General features: G+C 41.2%; 1 protein-coding gene across 1 annotated transcript in view; it reads right to left on the bottom strand.

The window, feature by feature from the left end:
• Window positions 1-6,639: 6,639 nt before the first annotated feature.
• Window positions 6,640-13,747, bottom strand: part of BAK1 (BCL2 antagonist/killer 1) — a gene marked incomplete at its 5' end in the record, with an annotated part of 45,194 nt that continues 38,086 nt past the window's right edge. Inside the window, one exon of the mRNA XM_082248045.1 lies at window positions 6,640-7,136. Coding sequence (XP_082104171.1) covers window positions 7,029-7,136 — 108 coding nt within the window. The remainder of the gene's footprint in view (window positions 7,137-13,747) is intronic.

The following is a 13,747-nucleotide window of genomic DNA, read 5'->3' as shown; positions in this document are numbered from 1 at the left end:
TCAACTATTCACAATGACAGAACTAATAGTGTCAGACGGGTTGGAACAGGCTCAGGGAAAGAAGTGAAGAGGTCACCCATGCAACAAGCCACTCCCTCGGGGGCAGGGCTACAGAACATAAAACTATTAATTTGTTCAATCTTACTTTGTCTGGTTCTATGAAATGCATTTAGGCCAGATCAGCATTTGCAGTCACCAGCTTTACTGAACTCATTAGCAATTATATCTGCAGTTTTACACCTAAATTTGAGTTTAAAACATATTCCTTATATAGAGGCCCTCCCTTTTAATGTCCATAATTAAAATTTAGTGTGTTTGCTGCTAGGCTGTATTAAGCCCTAGTATTTAAATATTTTTCTGGGCTCAACGCAGTTGAAATCCTCTGCTTATTGCTGTAAAGAAGGTTTCAGTAACTTGAGTTGGAAGGACAATCACTTATCACTTACACATCTGACCCAACCAACCTCTGAGGTCCGTGTTCAGAGGTATGGGTTCAAGGATGATAAATATTTGTGTCACCTTTCCAGAGTGTTCTCTACCTCCTGGACTTCTGTCTAGAAAGCATGTGTGTTTAGAGCTCCTCTCTACTTGGGCCTAGCCTCATCCTTGGGTATGTGCTGAATGCAAACATATAGTTACATAGTCAAGTTGAAAAAAAGATACAAGTTCATCTAGTTCAACCAAAAATAAATAATAATAATCATCATCATCATAAAAATAAACCATACAATCCCATATACTTGCCTGCTCTGTGCAGCAATATTGCACAGAGCGGCCCTGATCCTCCTCTTTTCTGGTCCCCCGCCGACACTCCTGACTTCTCCTCTTCTTGGTGTGCACCCATAAGAAGCCACTTCTAATTGTGGCATACCTGTGGGCTCGCTCCATCCAAAGCCACTTTGCATGTGTCTATAGACACAAACATTGAGGCTAGGCCCGCCCCCTCATCACAGGATTTGACTGGCAGCAGCAGGAGCCAATGCCTCCTGCTGTTCTCAGCAAGGCCTGTATGAGCGGGAAGAAGAGGAGAAAGTCGCTGCAGACAGACACAGCTCTGGATCGAGATTAGGCTTGGATAAATATTAGGGGGTGAAGGGACGATGTCTATACTAAAACATTTTTTACCTTAATGCAGGTAATGCATTAGGGTATAAAATGTTTAGGCTTTACAGCCACTTTAAAAGTGTGTTAGAGGAGCTGTTGGACATTGTATTGAGCTTTTATTACCCATAAATCAAGAAATCTTCGAATGTTAATAAATGGCCAAATTTATTACGAAAAAAAAAAAAAAAAAAACGTCAATGCTCTTACATGGTTGTAGATCTGTCTGGTTGCGTTCACAGAGCCAGCAATTATCAATAAGTTTTTCTAAGAGGGCATACTGCAACTTTCAGAATAACTGTTTTATGTGGTTGGGTATTCTGCAACCCTAAACCCTCTGTCCTGAAATAGAGTTTATCAATAAAAAGTAAACCATACACCAAAAATCAAATCTTGAGATAGAAATGCCAGCCTGGCACATTACTTAGGGTCATTCCGCACCATCCCAGGAGGTTGAGTGCTACACCATTGACGAAAGTTGTGCTCTTTGTTATAAAAATAATTTTAGGCCCGGTTCACACTTGAGCATTTGTTAATTAAGGTAAAATCACTGCAATTCTGCCCACGACCCCAAAACGCTCTGCACAAATGACATTGCACCACGCCTGTTCCGGTGCCATTCATTTTCAGCCTAGGTTCACACCGCACTGATGTGCAAATCACATGCGATTCTGTGCGGTGCAAATTGAGCCGTTCATGGCTCAAACTGGCACCGCATCCACATGAAAAAGGTGCAGGCAGCTTTTTTTTTTTTTTTTTTGGTACTGTAAACATCTATGCGATTCAGTTTTAGGCAAAAGCACTGCGTTTTGCAACCTGAGTTTGGGGTGTTGTAAACTTTTAATTGACACCTGCAGCAGATCGCATGAATGCAGTACGACTGCTATGCGGTGCAGGAAATGCACAGGAATCGATGCATTTCCTGCCCTGCATCAGTGTGAACCAGGGCTCATTGTCACCAATGTCATGGTTCTGTCTTGATAAATTGTGTTGAAATCATGGCAAACCGCTTGTCACTCAAAAAGAAGCAGGAGATTCTTTTGGGCGACTCATTTCGTTCAATGCGGTTTGCCGTGAATGCAGCACAATTGATCGTACAACAATCATGGCAGAACAGCACCTGCATTTAGGTACCAATTTTAAAATGAATGGCACAAGAACAAGTATGGTGCAATTTGTCAGTTTTGCAGAGTGTTTTGGGAACGCGGGAAGAATCGCCACGATTGCAAACACCCAGGTGTGAAAGGGGCCTAAAATAGTAAAATTTAGGAGGCAAATTGAGTCATACACTGACCATGTCTCTATGTGTTGCCATTCATGGGTGTAAATAAGCGCTGAGCAAAACTATTGGAGCTATATAAATCCGTTATAATAATAATAGAGAATGGGGAGGGATAGGGGAGTCTAAACCCCTCCAAAACATCCATTGATGATGCAGGTACAGCAGCTAGGCGAGAAATCCCAGCTGACAGATCTGATTTTTGTAAATGTTTTAAAGAAAGCTTACCCAATTGAGTACCTTCCTAAGGAATAGCATGTTCATTACGAACAAACAAAGCATTAGACAAGTACTCAAATGAGGTGGTCTAGTTGGGTGGGCATTTTGAAAGAAGTTTGGTGCTTCACAGTGTGCAGCAGAATCAGATGGAAGTACAGAGGGACACTGCAGCTGAACCAGGTAGGCAACAGTGGTTTTAGCTTGCACTTATAAATTTTGTTTCTTGCTGGGCACCATGCATTTTTTTTTTACTGTTGTTAACATTAGAGCTTGTATTTGATGGAACAGTATTTACATGTGATGCATTACCTTACATTTCTCCACATTAAACCTCATGGCAAATGAGGTTTAAAGTGGAAAAATGTAAGGTAATGCACTTGGGGCTAAAAACAAACACAAACTACTCACTCTGGGGGAGGGCGGAACCACTGGGGAAATCAAGGATGGAGAAAGATCTGGGGGTCCTAGTAGAAGACAAACTGAGCGATAGCATGAAATGTCAAGCTACAGCTGCCAAAGCCGGCAGAATATTAGCATGCATAAAAAAGGGGATATATTCCAGAGATAAAACTATAATCCTGCCACTTTATAAAACTCTGGTCTGGCCACATTTGGAGCATTCTGTCCACTTCTGGTAACCAATCCTCAAAAGGGAAGTGCTAACGCTGGAAATAGTTCAAAGTGTGCACCCCAAAGTTTAAATACACATGCATGTGTTTGCCTACATGTATATGGCCCCGGTACATTACTCTCCCTGCTGGCAAAGTGAAATAGAAGCGCGTGGCACTTCTCTTATGGCAGAGCAGGTCCGAGGGAGATCTTTCCCATCTCCTCACTGGCAAACAGAGCGATAATGCTATTGTGCCCTAGGTGATTAGGGTGTGCCCAGGCACACCCGGCACACCCTGTGCACACGCCTATGACGAGGAGCAACTTCAAGCACTAAATTTATTCTCGCTGGAGGAGAAGAGACGCCTGAGAGGGGACATGATAGCAATTTACAAATACCTCAGTGGTGATCCCAGCAAAGGAAAATAACTATTCAGTCAGAGTGTAAGAGGACCCGGGGCTACACAATGAGATTGGGGAGAAGTGGTTTAACCTTAACCACTTCAATACAGGGCACTTTCACCCCCTTCCTGCCCAGGCCAATTTTCAACTTTCAGCGCTGTCACAATTTGAATGACAATTGCGCGGTCATGCTACACTGTACCCATATGAAATTTGTATCATTTTTTTCACACAAATAGAGCTTTTTTTTGGTGGTATTTAATCACCGCTGGGTTTTTATTTCTTACAAAAAAAAAAAGACAGAAAATTTTGAAAAAAAAAGTTTTTCTTATTTTCTGTGAGTAAATTTTTAAAATAAATAATTTTTCTCCTTCACTGATGTGCGCTGATGAGGCGGCACTGATTGGCACTAATGAGATGGCACTTATGGATGCGCATCTCAAAGAACACAATATACAGGTATATGGGAAATGATTATCGGATTATCGTCACTGACACACACACCAACAAGAGGTTGAACTGGATGTACTTTTGTCTTTATTCAACCTTTACTATGCAACTAGGATATTGTTTTATATATATATATATATATATATATATATATATATATATATATATATACATACATATATACACACACACACACACACAAACCCGATTCCAAAAAATCTGGGACACTGTACAAATTGTGAATAAAAACAGAATGCAATGATTTGGAAGTTTCAAATTTCAATATTTTATTCAGAATACAACATAGATGACATATCAAATGTTTAAACTGAGAAAATGTATAATTTTAAGCGAAAAATAAGTTGATTTTAAATTTCATGGCATCAACACATCTCAAAAAAGTTGGGACAAGGCCATGTTTACCACTGTGTGGCAGCCCCTCTTCTTTTTATAACAGTCTGCAAACGTCTGGGGACTGAGGAGACAAGTTGTTCAAGTTTAGGAATAGGAATTTTGTCCCATTCTTGTCTAATAGAGGCTTCCAGTTGCTCAACTGTCTTAGGTCTTCTTTGTCGCATCTTCCTCTTTATGATGCACCAAATGTTTTCTATGGGTGAAAGATCTGGACTGCAGGCTGGCCATTTCAGTACCCAAATCCTTCTTCTACGCAGCCATGATGTTGTAATTGATGCAGTATGTGGTCTGGCATCGTCATGTTGGAAAATGCAAGGTCTTCCCTGAAAGAGACGACATCTGGATGGGAGCATATGTTGTTCTAGAACTTGGATATACCTTTCAGCATTGATGGTGCCTTTCCAGATGTGTAAGCTGCCCATGCCACACGCACTCATGCAACCCCATACCATCAGAGATGCAGGCTTCTGAACTGAGCGCTGATAACAACTTGGGTTGTCCTTGTCCTCTTTAGTCCGGATGACATGGCGTCCCAGTTTTCCAAAAAGAACTTAAAATTTTGATTCGTCTGACCACAGAACAGTTTTCCACTTTGCCACAGACCATTTTAAATGAGCCTTGGCCCAGAGAAAACGCCTGTGCTTCTGGATCATGTTTAGATATGGCTTCTTTTTTGGCCTATCGAGTTTTAGATGGCAATGGCGAATGGCACGGTGGATTGTGTTCACCGACAATATTTTCTGGAAGTATTCCTGAGCCCATGTTGTGATTTCCATTACAGTAGCATTCCTGTATGTGAGGCAGTGCCATTTAGGGGCCCGAAGATCACGGGCATCCAGTATGGTTTTCCGACCTTGACCCTTATGCACAGATTTTGTTCCAGATTCTCTGAATCTTTGGATGATATTATGTACTGTAGATGACGATAACTCCAAACTCTTTCAAATTTTTCTCTGAGAAACTCCTTTCTGATATTGCTCCACTATTTTTTGCCACAGCATTGGGGGAATTGGTGATCCTCTGCCCAGCTTGACTCCTGAGAGACACTGCCACTCTGAGGCTCTTTTTTTTACCCAATCATGTTGCCAATTGACCTAATAAGTTGCAAATTGGTCCTCCAGCTGTTTCTTATATGTACATTTAACTTTTCCGGACTCTTATTGCTACCTGTCCCAACTTTTTTGGAATGTGTAGCTCTCATTAAATCCAAAATGAGCCAATATTTGGCATGACATTTCAAAATGTCTCACTTTCAACATTTGATATGTTATCTATATTATATTGTGAATAAAATATAAGATTATGAGATTTGTAAATTAGTCCAATCCTTTTTTACATATATAGTGAATTATATATGAATGACATGGTTCCAATAGGCTACTTTATTTAACCACTGCACTCTTTACGCTACACTGTATAGAACATGTTCCTTACTACTGCACTTTGTACACCAGCTTAAATATGACATGTTCCTGCCTACTGCACTCTGTAGGCTGGGCTGTATATAACATACTCCTCCTGACCACTGCACTCTCCGCACCTGGCTGTAGTTGACATGTTACTGACCACTGCACTCAGTATGCTAGGCTCTTTATGGCATATTCTAAACTACTGCACTCTGTATGTTGGGCAGTATATGACATATAGCTGAAAACTGCACTTTTTATGCCTTAATGTACAACAGCTGTTGGTATTGAAGTTCTTCTTTAAAGGGTTATTTACCTTGACCAAACAAATGCCTATGCAGATAAGTGGTGTCTGTAGAAAAAAGCTGTGCAGCCTTGACTAGAGAAGAATAATGCCCTTGCTTGACTTGTAGACCATTTATGTACCTCATGAAGCCTGACTGGAAAACTCTGAAGGACCTTGCTTAAGATTTTGCTAAGAGAGGCCCAGCTGTTACTGTACATCTTCACAGGTGTGAACTTTTTCTGATTCAAACCAGCTCACATGTTTTTTCTCTCTCCTGATACACAGTGTGCTGTTTCTTGATTATCTTCTGGGTACCCAAGGCGGAACCCCCGTTGGCAAACAAATTATTTCTGTTGTTCCCTCGCTTTCACTACATTATCCAAGTTTGGCAGGGAAGCCAAATGTCTAAAAGACGAAGTCAACCAAATCAAAGCATGCATATAATGTGTATGGTCAGTTTTGGGGGGCTTGCTGGCCTTTTTGTAATGGTAGTGTTTAGGTGATAAACATTTTAAACAGGAAACACAAAAAGGTGTTAAAAAAAAAAGGGACATTTATTAATGATAATTGCACTAAATAGATCTCCTTTCAAGAGATCTAGTATATCCCGTAAAAATATTTTCCCTGAGGCTAGAACGGAAACAGGCGTCAGTTAAGTAAATGTTACTACTCAAGATGTCCTTGTAGGTGAAGGTTTGACATCCACAATATCCCCAGGTATAAAATAGAAGGTCTTTTCCGATTATATAGTAGATCATAAAAAAAAAAAAAAAAACTTTGAGACAGGCTCTTTAGGAACCAGATTGCAAATGCAAAATTAATTCACAAATCACTCTTCAGCGATGGAAATACACTTCCCATTTCAGGATCCTGAGCCCAAACGTTTAATAACAAATTGAAGGATAAGAACAACACCCAAGGCCATCAGTACATATCGAATACTGTTATTTGTCAGTTTAAGTACAGCAGTCTGAAAAAGATACAAAAAGAAACTAACATAAGAAATCAGGTAATCTACATATTAATCTATTTAGAGCATTTGATAATTAAAACTTTACATAATCATTGCAGCATTGCTAATAAAATATACTATTTAACCTTTATAATAATTGAATAAAGTGTAAGTTTACCTTTACAGAAAATCTGTAAGGAGAACATACACTGGACCCCCTCCCCATCCCCCCCAATCCTGCTGTACCAGTGTCCTTCGATCCCCTGCAGTCAGAAATCCCTGCGGCTTAATCTCCTATCTGTAACTCTAAGAGTGTACAGATAGGAGGCATTCTAATTGGTCAGCACTGTCACATGGACAGAATCCGTCTAGCTCATCCTGTCAACGCTAGAGGAGAGAAAGCCAGGAGGATTTCAAATCCTCAGACCAGTGAAACGACATCTCCATGCCTGACAGCGGGGGGATCATGGGGCTCTCGTACAGCGGGACCAGGGGGGGTGGAGTCCAGTGTAAAGCATGCTACACAGTCAGCTCAGGTTGGAGCCGCTGTACTAATTAGCTGACATTAGTACAGCGATCTCCCCCGCTGAGCTGTTGTGTTCTGACAGAGGGGTGCCCCCCCCTGCCAGAACACTCCAGTCAGCGCTCCCTGCCATTGGCTGAGAGCACTGATCTGGAGTTGGTCAGATGCTGGTTTTCCATACACACGGGCTGAATGTCAGCCATTATTTTGAGCCGGCTAATGTCTCCCAATATTCAGCCCATGTGTACTTGGCATACGTTCACCTTACAGATTTTCTGTAAAGGTGAACTTACCCTTTAAATATAGGAAACATGGTACTTACAGTCAGGTCCATAAATATTTGGACATCGACACAATTCTAATCTTTTTGGCTCTATACTCCACCACAATGGATTTGAAATGAAACAAACAAGATGTGCTTTAACTGCAGACTTTCAGCTTTGATTTGAGGGTATTTACATCCAAATCAGCTGAACGGTGTAGGAATTAAAACAGTTTGTATATGTGCCTCCCACTTTTTAAGAGACCAAAAGTAATGGGACAATTAGCTGCTCCGCCATTCCATGGCCAGGTGTGTGTTATTCCCTCATTATCCCATTTACAAGGAGCAAAAAAAAGGTCCAGAGTTAATTTCAAGTGTGCTATTTGCATTTGGAATTTGTTGCTGTCAACTCTCAATATGAGATCCAAAGAGCTGTCACTATATCAGTAAAGCAAGCCATCATTAGGCTGAAAAAACAAAACAAACCCATCAGAGAGATCACAAAAACATTAGGTGTGGCCAAATCAACTATTTGGAACATCCTTAAAAAGAAAGAACGCACCGGTGAGCTCAGCAACACCATAAGACCTGGAAGACCACAGAAAACAACTGTGGTGGATGACCGAAGAATTCTTTCCCTGGTGAAGAAAACACCCTTCACAACAGTTGGCCAGATCAAGAACACTCTTCAGGAGGTAGGTGTATGTGTGTCAAAGTCAACAATCAAGAGAAGACTTCACCAGAGTGAATACAGAGGGATCACCACAAGATGTAAACCATTGGTGAGCCTCAAAAACAGGAAGGCCAGATTAGAGTTTGCCAAACAACATCTAAAAAAGCCTTCACAGTTCTGGAACAACATCCTATGGACAGATGAGACCAAGATCAACTTGTACCAGAGTGATGGGAAGAGAAGAGTATGAAGAAGGAAAGGAACTGCTCATGATCCAAAGCATAACACCTCATCAGTGAAGCATGGTGGTGGTAGTGTCATGGCGTGGGCATGTATGGCTGCCAATGGAACTGGTTCTCTTGTATTTATTGATGATGTGACTGCTGACAAAAGCAGCAGGATGAATTCTGAAGTGTTTCGGGCAATATTATCTGCTCATATTCAGCCAAATGCTTCAGAACTCATTGGTCGGCACTTCACAGTGCAGATGGACAATGAACCGAAGCATACTGCGAAAGCAACCGAAGAGTTTTTTAAGGGAAAGAAGTGGAATGTTATGCAATGGCCAAGTCAATCACCTGACCTGAATCCGATTGAACATGCATTTCACTTGCTGAAGACAAAACTGAAGGGAAAATGCCCCAAGAATAAGCAGGAACTGAAGACAATTGCAGTAGAGGCCTGGCAAAGCATCACCAGGGATGAAACCCAGCGTTTGGTGATGTCTATGCGTTCCAGACTTCAGGCTATAATTGACTGCATAGGATTTGCAACCAAGTATTAAAAAGTGAAAGTTTGATTTATGATTGTTAATCTGTCCCATTACTTTTGGTCCCTTAAAAGTGGGAGGCACATATACAAACTGTTGTAATTCCTACACCGTTCACCTGATTTGGATGTAAATATCCTCAAATTAAAGCTGAAAGTCTGCAGTTAAAGCACATCTTGTTTGTTTCATTTCAAATCCATTGTGGTGGTGTATAGAGCCAAAAAGATTAGAATTGTGTCGATGTCCCAATATTTATGGACATGACTGTATACACATTTTAAAAGGAAAAAAGAAGATCAGAAATGACAATGTATTCTTGATCAAGGGCACTCAATGAACAAAAATGATCAGCATAGATGATTTGTTTATGTCTATATGAAGGGGAGGGGGGCATTTTGTAAGGAAGCAAAGTGCTCCTTATGTCGAGTTGGGAACAGAAATTGGGACAGGTTTTCTGACCCACCTGTCAAATGTTGCTTCTTCACTCGTGTTCATCTGAATGGGTGACAATGTAATGATTGAGAAAAAATAAAGAAATAATATTGTCACCCATCCAGATGAACATACCTAGATTGAGATTTATTTTACTCATGTAGTTGTCTTGTTTCCTGAATTTTTAGCTGAATCAGACAACAAATGCATGTTTATAAGTCACCATCTCCATGTAAACATATTCCATTGCAATGTATCCTTTTGTTGAGAAGAAACTGGGAGTCTATTACATGTACAGTGCATTGCGAAAGTATTCGCCCCCCTTGAACTTTGCGACCTTTTGCCACATTTCAAGCTTCAAACATAAAGATATAAAACTGTAATTTTTTTGTGAAGAATCAACAAGTGGGACACAATCATGAAGTGGAACGAAATTTATTGGATATTTCAAACTTTTTTAACAAATAAAAAACTGAAAAATTGGGCGTGCAAAATTATTCAGCCCCCTTAAGTTAATACTTTGTAGCGCCACCTTTTGCTGCGATTACAGCTGTAAGTCGCTTGGGGTATGTCTCTATCAGTTTTGCACATCGAGAGACTGAAATTTTTGCCCATTCCTCCTTGCAAAACAGCTAGAGCTCAGTGATGTTGGATGGAGAGCGTTTGTGAACAGCAGTTTTCAGTTCTTTCCACAAATTCTCGATTGGATTCAGGTCTGGACTTTGACTTGGCCATTCTAACACCTGGATATGTTTATTTGTGAACCATTCCATTGTAGATTTTGCTTTATGTTTTGGATCATTGTCTTGTTGGAAGACAAATCTCCGTCCCAGTCTCAGGTCTTTTGCAGACTCCATCAGGTTTTCTTCCAGAATGGTCCTGTATTTTGCTCCATCCATCTTCCCATCAATTTTAACCATTTTCCCTGTCCCTGCTGAAGAAAAGTCGGCCCAAACCATGATGCTGCCACCACCATGTTTGACAGTGGGGAGGGTGTGTTCAGGGTGATGAGCTGTGTTGCTTTTACGCCAAACAGAACGTTTTGCATTGTTGCCCAAAAGTTCGATTTTGGTTTCATCTGACCAGAGCACCTTCTTCCACATGTTTGGTGTGTCTCCCAGGTGGCTTGTGGCAAACTTTAAAACAACACTTTTTATGGATATCTTTAAGAAATGGCTTTCTTCTTGCCACTCTTCTATAAAGGCCAGATTTATGCAGTATACGACTGATTGTTGTCCTATGGACAGAGTCTCCCACCTCAGCTGTAGATCTCTGCAGTTCATCAAGAGTGATCATGGGCTTCTTGGCTGCATCTCTGATCAGTCTTCTCCTTGTATGAGCTGAAAGTTTAGAGGGACGGCCAGGTCTTCGTAGATTTGTAGTGGTCTGATAATCCTTCCATTTCAATATTATCGCTTGCACAGTGCTCCTTGGGAGGTTTAAAGCTTGGGAAATCTTTTTGTATCCAAACCCGGCTTTAAACTTCTCCACAACAGTATCTCGGACCTGCCTGGTGTGTTCCTTGTTCTTCATGATCCTCTCTGCGCTTTAAACTGACCTCTTAGACTATAGCAGTGCAGGTGCATTTATACGGAGACTTGATTACACACAGGTATATTCTATTTATCATCATTAGTCATTTAGGTCAACATTGGATCATTCAGAGATCCTCACTGAACTTCTGGAGAGAGAGTTTGCTGCACTGAAAGTAAAAGGGGCTGAATAATTTTGCACGCCCAATTTTTCAGTTTTTTATTTGTTAACAAAGTTTGAAATATCCAATAAATTTCGTTCCACTTCATGATTGTGTCCCACTTGTTGTTGATTCTTCACAAAAAATTACAGTTTTATAGCTTTATGTTTGAAGCCTAAAAATGTAGCAAAAGGTTGAAAAGTTCAAGGGGGCCGAATACTTTCGCAATGCACTGTATATATATTATATATATATTTGAAATAAAATCATGCATATCTTTACTATGGGAAATATTAGATCTTACAACATCAGGGTTATTACCCAACATCTATGGTCTGGGATGAGCTTCCGGAATAGACAGAGGATCTTACAAATGGTAACTGGCAATACTCAGCACATGCCCTATCTCAGCATAAAGCTAAACTCTGGGATAAGCAAATATTGTCTTGTGGAAGCATGTGTATCCTTACTTGAATCTTAATGTGCTCTGTGTATTTCTTCCAGATCAGTGCAATATACCAGTTTAACCTTGCCTCTGTGCAGGAGCTTTGCCCTTTTCTTTTTGCAGGAGCCCTGTTCTTTATTAGTAAAAAGTTCCTTTAGATCAATTGCCCTATGTTTGTATAGAAATGGAATATCGACCAAGCAAGGCTAGGACCTGGGGGGCAGAATGGGCAGCTGCCGTGGGCACAGTGTTTTCATATGCCGGGGTGGGGATGGATCGAAGGGTGCCACAAGAACAGCCCTTCAGGAATGCCTCCTTTTCTGCAGAGCAGCAGCAGCAAACACGCAATCGCCATTGGTGCCTACTGGGTACTGAAGTCCCATAGTCCTCTCTCGTCAACTCATCACATGACTGGGGAGAGGATCTTGGGATATGACAAGCATAATAATAAACTAAGGCAGGAGCTACTATTTATATTCCAGTCACTTTACATATCTTTCTCTGTTATATCAACCTGTTTTAGCTATGTATTAATATATGTAAAGCCTTAGCTACATTTTGATTTATTTTATCTTTGCCATCTTTCAGTTTCATAGCTAACTTATGCTGATGACCTCAGGCAGCATAACTGGCCAACTGCACCTGGGCAGCATCTTTATTCAGCATCCGGATCTCCAGATATCTAGCAGAAAAGCAGTATGCACAGAAAAAAAATGGGATTCTTGACTTACCGTAAAATCCATTTCTCTGATGTGCATTGACGGACACAGCTCATGATCTTCTTAACCATTGGGTTATACTGCCCCCTACAGGAGTAGGACACTAGGCAAAAAAAAGTCTGGTTACGCTTATGGGCAGTCCCAGGGGGTATACTCCCTCTCAGTGTCAGCAGTGAATTACAACTCCATAGAGGGGTGGGGGCTGTGTCCGTCAATGAACATCAGAGAAATTCATTTTACAGTAAGTCAAAAATCCCATTTTCGCTTTTGTTCATTGACGGACACAGCTCCTGATCTTCTCAACCATTGGGAGGTCCCAAAGCAGTGTTAAACATGAGGGGTGGGAACAGCGAAAAATAAATTCCCAAGGCTAACTATAGCCAACCAGGTATACAGGAGCTCAACCAAAACAACTGAATCTCACCTGAAAAAACAATACACCCTCAAAGAGGACCAGGTCCTCTAAACAGCAGCCTGCAAAACCTTGCGACCAAAGGAAGCATCCGCAGATGCCAACACATCCACTTTATAGAACTTTGTGAAACCCGCAAACCTGCGTCACTGACACCTGATGATGGAAGGCCCAGGAGTAGAGTGCGCTTTTACAGGGAAAGGGGGAACCTCAACATTGTTGGAATAGGCCTGAATCACTGTCTGTCTGATCCAACAGGAAATGATAACAGTGGAAGTGGACAACCCTTTCCGAAGCCCATCCGTGAGCACAAATATTGAATCCGATTTCCTAAAAGACTCCGAAGCAGCCAGGTACACCCTAATCGCCCGTACCACATCCAAGGCATGCAAAGCAATTTCCTTTGGATGTTTTGGTCTGGGACACAAGGAAGGCAACACAATGTCTTCATTCAAAGGAGAATCAGAGACAACCTGAGGAAGGAACGACGGACAGGGGCAAAGAACCACCTTTTCACTGTAAACCACCAAATAAGGTGAACAACAGGGTAAGACCGCCAATTCTGACACCCTGCGCACAGAGGAGAAAGCCACCAAAAAGACCACCTTCTAGGACAGCGTAAGCAGGGGAATCTCCCAAAGATTCTCAAAAGGAGGCTTCTAGAGGACTGAGAGAACCAAATTAAGGTCCCAAGGTGGCAA

The sequence above is a fragment of the Pelophylax lessonae genome (assembly GCF_965119305.1).
Source record: "Pelophylax lessonae genome assembly, chromosome: 2".
Classification (NCBI taxonomy): Eukaryota; Metazoa; Chordata; class Amphibia; order Anura; family Ranidae; genus Pelophylax; species Pelophylax lessonae.
Note: the sequence above shows the minus strand (reverse complement) of the source record. Positions and strands in the feature narration are given on the sequence as shown.